The 7,012-nt window shown below is 51.4% G+C and overlaps 1 protein-coding gene across 2 annotated transcripts in view; it reads right to left on the bottom strand.

Annotated features, from left to right (window-relative positions):
• The window catches only part of DLGAP2 (discs, large (Drosophila) homolog-associated protein 2), a 95,364-nt gene that overhangs the window by 48,989 nt on the left and 39,363 nt on the right, over positions 1-7,012 (bottom strand). For both annotated transcript variants that reach the window (XM_012645887.1, XM_012645886.1), the window contains one exon: positions 118-265. In XM_012645887.1, the coding sequence (XP_012501341.1) occupies positions 118-265 (148 nt within the window). The remainder of the gene's footprint in view (positions 1-117; positions 266-7,012) is intronic.

Raw genomic sequence — 7,012 nt, 5'->3', positions numbered from 1 at the left:
GAGGGGACAGAGGGGACCCCCACCTGGCTCTGCAGCCTGGGCCCTGGGGAGGGACAGAGGAGACCCCCACCTGGCTCTGCAGCCTGGGCCCTGGGGGGGGACAGAGGAGACCCCCACCTGGCTCACGCAGCTGGCCTGGCTCAGGGTGCTGACGGCCCTCATGTAGCTCTGGTTCCGGGAGCGGAATTTCGGGGAGTTGTAGTTGGCAGTAGGGTCCAGGCTGTGACCGATGGGCACGTCACTTGCAGCTTGCAGGTAGCTCTGGCTACAGGAAAAGAGAAACGAGAAAAGGAGTTCTGTGAACCCGCACCGAGGGGAGAGACGGGAGTGATCGCTCCGGCCCACACCGAGAGGCTGCTGTGCGGCTTCCAGCTCAGTGCTGGTGACTCTGCCCCTCGTGCCTCTGCTCAGGCTCACACTTGCGAATACGGATTTCATCAAAGTAATGGGCTATTTGCAAAATTGCCTTTGAAGCCTGAGTCTTTATTGCCAGGTAGTGAAATCGGGGCCACTCCACGTTAACGAAGTGCCAAGGGCTCCAGTGACTCACACGCGTAATGGCGATCGCGGCTCCCGAATTTAAGCCTCAAGCTCTGAGAGCCTCATAAATATCATGTCAGCTCTTTGGCAACTTTACACACTCAGAAAAATAAAAGAAAAAAGAAAAGGTTCTCTTTCAGTTTTAACTTATGCAAAGCTGTCCAGATTATGCAACATAGGCAGATAGAAGTAGATGGAGAAACCAAATCGTTTCTTTGGTCGTTTTCTTCCAAACTCCCTTAGAGATGAGTGTTCTCTGGTCTCTGTCTTGCTGTTGTATAAAATGCTAAGAATAGGGACAGTCTAGCTTAGCCTAAATTTCTAGCTAATTGGACCCCTTTCAAGTTTTATTGATAATCTTTGCACAATGCAATGAAAATCCATTTTTTTAAAAAAATCAAAACTAGACTAATGTGGATAGAAATGATTAATCATTCTTCCTTCCTGTTTTGGACAACTGTAGGGATATTAAGTACATAGAACATTGCACAGCCCGTGTATAAAAATGTATGTAAACAGTAGTTGGCCAATCCTGACTCCACAGTCGGGTGTTGAAGTGTGTCCTTTCTTTGCAAAGTAAACTATTGGTGTAAATTTTCTCTGTAATTTATTTCTCTCTTAAAAAATGGGACATCGGAGAAAAAAGTGGACTCTATAAATTCTTATTAAGTGAAGCTCATTAATTATAGATTTAAAGTCATTCTTTCTGCTAAAAATTTTTGCTTTAAAAGACAATGTATAACACAGTCCGAGAGAGAGAGAAAGCAAAGCGGCAGAAATCAGTTTTAAGCCACCTCTCACTTCGGCGTGTAGGAGTGGGACGTCTCTCGCCCACTCCCGCTGCTCCTGGCGTGGTCGGGTTGGGACAGCAGCTCCGGAGCAGGTTTGGGGACCTGCCCTGCACCAGCCGGGGGTGCAGCACAGGTGAGCAGACACACACGTGACCACCTGGCTGTCCCCATCTGAGCGGAGCAGGTTCAGTGGAGAGCAGATGTCGGCAGCTCCTCGAGACTGCCTGGAGTTTGGGGTTCAAGTCGACCTTGATAAATGGACTCGTCCCTGGCCCTACAAGTGATCCTGCAAGGTTTGCTTCCCTTGCACACACGTGTGTGTGCACATGTGTGAGTGTGTGTGTTTCATACACACACGTGCTGGGGAACAAGCCTGAGCTCTGATGTGGCCGCACGTGGACGCCCCGCGCCTGACCCAGGCTCGGACTTGACTCAAGTTTGTCTTTGCAGAAATGCAGACTTTCTGCATCTCTCCTCTCCCTCCGTGCTTCCTTGAGATTGCTGGTGTCGCACCCTGCGCTTCTACCAAGTAGCACTTCCCTTCCAGCATAATAGCTTTCCCTTCTGAATAAAACCATTTCGTCACTTTAATTCTCAGATTAAAGTTGCCTCCCAGACTGAGGAAACCGACTAGAAGGGCTCCTGTCCTCTCTGTCCCGGTGTTTGGTGTCTACCCAGCACCCGGAGGTGGCTGCGGGGACAGCCTCAGAGCCCCAGCTGTGGCCCGCGGGAGGGTGCGGGGGCCGGTGGCACTCACACCTGCACCAGGCACACACTCTCACCTTCCATTCCACGATTCTCTTTATTCCAAAACTGGGTGAACGTGGCCACTGCAGAAAGCTAATAGTTTTTTTTCTAACACAGACTCACAACAGTGAACGCTTGCTCCGCGCCGTCATGCCAGAGGAATCTGCGTTGCCCTGACCCACCTGACCTCCACCACAATCCTATGAAGGCGTCTGCAGAGACGCGCTGCGCAGTGGGCGGCACCAGCATCAGCCTGGGCCAGGCGGGCAGAGCTCTGCCTGGCTCCGGAATTCACGCTTTCACCCCGAGATCGCAGCTGCCGGATCACAGAACCAGACAGTCCACAAGGTCCAGTTCTCTATCACAACACAATTTTTAAATAGTTAAAAAAAAGAAATCCATATCTCAGCCTCACTAGGCTTAATAGAGACTTTTAAAAATTATTATAACGGTTTAGCATTTTACACTAGAGCATCCGAGATGGCCTCAATCCTTATAAATCCTGGTCTGGAGACCGGAGACCCGGAGCTGAGGCTGGGAGGCCCAGTGGAGATCCGGAGCAGGGTCCGGTGCCCGCCAAGCAATGACGCGGCGCCAGCCCCCGGGACCTCTGGATCCAAGGATTCTCCGCTCGTCCCTGAAACACCCACCTGGGAAAGCCCAGGCTGTGGGGAGCTGCCTTCCAGCCCCCAGGAACGTTCCCTCGAGCGGTACTCCCTGCTCGCGTCCCAGAGATGGGAGATGCTTTGCCAGACGCACCTGGGGGCAGCACAGGAAATTTTAAAGGAAAACCACACGCAGTTTTCCAAAATAGCATGAAAATATTTCTGTTTTAGTTCTGCCTTTCACAGGTTGCTCGCATTGGATAACCATCCATGCTCAGATGAGACCAGAAACCTCTGGAGAGCTGTCAGCGTAAGAAAGTAACCCTACACAGACAGTAACGGGTTTCCTGATATTCCATCCTTTTCCTTCCATTTGCAAATTGTCCCAGAGCTGTTTGCTGACTCTTGGGCTCAAAACCTCTTCTGTGACTTTAGATCACTATAAAAAACAAATCTGCATAACAAAACATGTGCCTAAGCAGGCCTCTGCCCCCAGCTCTTCAGACAAGTGCTCAAAACTCTGCAAAATCGACCATCCCCATTGTCTTTACAAAGACAGACCCTGTCTGGGCTGTATTGCAGAGAGATTTCAGAAAACTTTTTTCCATACTAAATGTGTTCATTCCAAATACAGAGGGCATCTTTTCATTTTTATAAGTGGGATCTGGCAGCATCGTGCTCATCTACAAAAAACAGTGTTTCTTCCACTGCGTTCGATGGGAAATGGGACGTGGGAAACAGCGCACCTGAGCTTGTGTGCGTGCTCCTCCCACTAAATGGAGATTATTCTAACATCTTTCAGTACACATTTCGCACGATCTCACAATCAATCACCTGATTCCAGAAAATGCCGTCTTTCCCCGTTATCCCCATATCCACAGTGAAGGTGTCCGGCAGCTGCAGCGGCCTTGCCGGCGACGCGGGCAGGCCTGCTCCCTACTGTGCGCCCAGGGAGAAACCACGCCACGCCCCACCATGGTGCCCACTCCGCGCTGCTCCCCCCGGTCCCCACCAGCTCCGCTGCTGGTCCCAGCGACGCTGACCTGCACCAGCCGGCACGGCCCCTTCGCTATGACGTGCTTGGCAGGTCTGCGATGACACGCTGACAAAAGCTGCCTAAATGGGCCACCAGGAGAAGGCATTTGAATAAGGTTCACCGGCCTCAGTGAGTTTGGGTGCCGGAAAGTGCTAGAAAGACCTTTTCACAACATGGTAATAGTGGCGCTGAGGCAGTTCGCAGTGTGCTGGGACACAGACGGGCACATACATGTGTTTAATGTGAAGTGCTGAAAGGAGGTGGAGAGCCCACGTCGCGTGGAGGGGTGCTGTGTGGCGGGAGGGCGCAGGGGGCCGGGAGAGGGGGAGAGAGAGAAGTGCCACAGGTTCCTGACTGGGACTCACAGCCCCTGAGCACTGGGCTCCGAGGACGGCCGGGCGAGCGCGGGAAGTGGCCGCGTGGACACAGAGCCAGGGAGACGCCCACACCCCCGAGCTGGCGGATTCCCAGACACGGGAGGGCGCGGATTCCAGGGACGCTGAACCTACGGGACCGACAGGAACTAGGAACGGATCGGATGTGGCCGTGGGGAGAGAGAACTGAGATGACTCCAAGCCACAGACTTTCCCTAACAGCGACAGGACCCACCCGAGGGAGGGAACAGGTTTTGGAGCTTGGTTTGGACCCACTGACATGAGACATTCTGGAGAGGGCTGGGAGGGCGCAGTCAGAGCTGTGGGCGCCGCACGGCAGGTGGTGAGGAGGGAGAGCCGCCGGGGCAAAGGTCTCCTCCCGGTGAGCGAGAGAGGGATGGATGGCCACGGAAGGGGGCTGAGAGGACAGGACAGGGACCGATGGCCACGGAAGGGGGCTGAGAAGACAGGACAGGGACCGATGGCCACGGAAGGGGGCTGAGAAGACAGGACAGGGAGGAGGGGCCACAAAGGATAGACTCGGGGACAACCTGGGTGGCTTGGTGCGTCTGAAGCAAAGGTGTTAGTGGATTTGGGGGCAGAAACCCGATTGCAGTAAGTAAAGGCAAGAAAATGGAAGTGTAAGTGGCAATTTTGGACAATTTGTCCAATCTGCCAGTGAAGAGCAGAGGACAGAGGTAATTTGAGAAAGGCCGTGTGCTTTCTGGGGCTGCGGCCGTGAGGGCGTTACTCTCAGAAGGTGGACAGTCACCTGGAGACGCTCGTCTTCCCGTCCAGGGGAAGTGCTCAGCTGTGAGATGCACTTTAAACACGGGAAGTGTGGCGAGGACAGAGGGCAGCTTGTGCGCTCCGCGAGGCACGCGCATTCAATGCTGGAAAGCCTGCGCTCAGGTCCCGGCTCAACCACTTGCCAATGGTGTCATTTTCAACAAATTACTTAATCTCTCTGGGCGTCCGCAAAGCGAGGGTGGTAGTGCTAGGACGTGACTCAGAGTTCTGTGAACGTGAAATAGGAATATTCTCTGTAATACGTTTAGCGCGGTGTCTGGCGCGCAGGAAGCACTCAGTGTTCACAAGGTCACGTTGAATTTGTCCTTGGCAGGCCTGCATGGGGCAAGAAAACACAGAGTCGTGGCTCCGAATTTCGGGGTTTGGGGGAGGTGCCTCAGAACACAGCTGAGCTGAGTGTCCGGGACTGAGGCCGCTCAGGCTGGGAATCTGTTTTCCTGGGAAAGATTTTTGTCTGGACAAAACATTTCAACTGTTTAACTGTTTTTAAAAGAACAGACCCAGGGAAATTCACCAAAAAGAAAATTATTTTTCTTTCTAAAGTAGAAACCATGGAACAAAAAAATAAACGCCCCTTACATTTTTATTAATCGAGACAAACTGACCGACAGTGAAATGCACACTCTCCATGGGCTTCCCGCAGCCCCGCGCGGGCACCTTGCGTGGGCATCCTGGCCGTGGGCCGCGCCGGTGGGAGCGAAGTGCGAGCTCCGTAAAGCTTTGGTTTTCACTCCCTGGGTGACGGATGATGCCACTCCCTGGACATTTGCATGTCTTGTTTGTGAAGTGACACTTCAACCTTATTCCCCTTCCCTATTGGGGGTTATCTGTCTTTACGTTTTTGTCTCGTAGAAGCTCTTGCTATTAACGTATTCTGCTTCCTTTGTCAGATACATATTTCAGATATTTTCCCCTATTCGACGGCTTGCCTTTTCATGTTCTCAGTCACGTCTTTTGACGGGCAGAATGTAAGACCTGTGGTGGCCACAGTCTCTGCTCTGTCACACTGATCTGCTTCGTCCGTTTGAGTAGTTCTCCAGATGTCCGGAGGCACGGCGGTTGTCACAACTTAGGGACAGGTGCACTGGCGTCCAGTGGGGAGAGGCCAGAGCTGCCGCTGAAAGGTCCTGCAGAGCGCAGACAGCCCCCCCAAAACAGTCTGCCCCTGAGGCTGAGGAACCGGGTCTACTCTTACCCTGTCACGTTGCCCCGAGGACTCTGGGTTTACGTCCTGAAGTCAGACACCGAGTCTGCAACTCTGTTCTTTCCTACGGAGACTGTTTTGACCCCTCTAGGTCCTTTGCATTTTCACACGTATTTTAGAACCTTCCGGTCAGTTCCTGTAAAAATGGACGTTGCTTTGAATCACATTGATGTTGCCTGAGCTGCCTGCGTCTGTGCCTCAGTGTGGGGGGAAATCAACGCCGTGACAACAGCGCGACTCCCGATCCGCAGGGTCTCCCTCTCCATCCAGATGTTCCATGATTATTAACTCTTACGGTGCTATTTGTATTTCCAGTGCAGAGCCTCTCCCACGTTGTTGACATGTTTAAAACTAATTGCCTTTTCAATTGCTCATCGGTGGTCTGCAGAAATACGATTAACTTTCTTGTATCTTGCTAGTGTCCCTGCCTTGATAAATGCCATTATTTGTTCCAGTATTCGTCCCATAGTTTCCTTAGGTTTTCTACGCAAACAATAATGAGATCTGAAAATAAACATGGAATAAATCTCTTCCCTTTTAAACTCTCCTTCTCTCGTTTGCCCGTGTCTCTGGTAAGACCCCACTACAGTGCTAAACAGAAATGGTGAGAGGGACATCCTTGTCTACTACCTAACCTTAGAGAGAGAGTGTTAAATATTTCACCCTTAATATTAATATTTTTCTCCAGGGTTAGAGTTTTAGCCTTTTACTTATTTATTCCATTTACATGTAATATAATCATCATTATGGTTGGGTTTAAGCCTACCCTTCTGCTGTTTGTTTTCTATATCTCCTATTCATTTTTTTGTTCCTTTGTTCCTCTTTTACTGCTTTCTTTTTGGTTAATCAAATATTTTTGGTATTAGACTTTAGATCCTATGTTGGCTACACTGCATAGTGTTAGC

The sequence above is a fragment of the Propithecus coquereli genome, unplaced genomic scaffold (genome assembly GCF_000956105.1).
Source record: "Propithecus coquereli isolate 6110/MARCELLA unplaced genomic scaffold, Pcoq_1.0 Scaffold238, whole genome shotgun sequence".
Classification (NCBI taxonomy): Eukaryota; Metazoa; Chordata; class Mammalia; order Primates; family Indriidae; genus Propithecus; species Propithecus coquereli.
The sequence above is the reverse complement of the archived record's forward strand: the minus strand, read 5'-3'. Positions and strand labels throughout refer to the sequence as shown.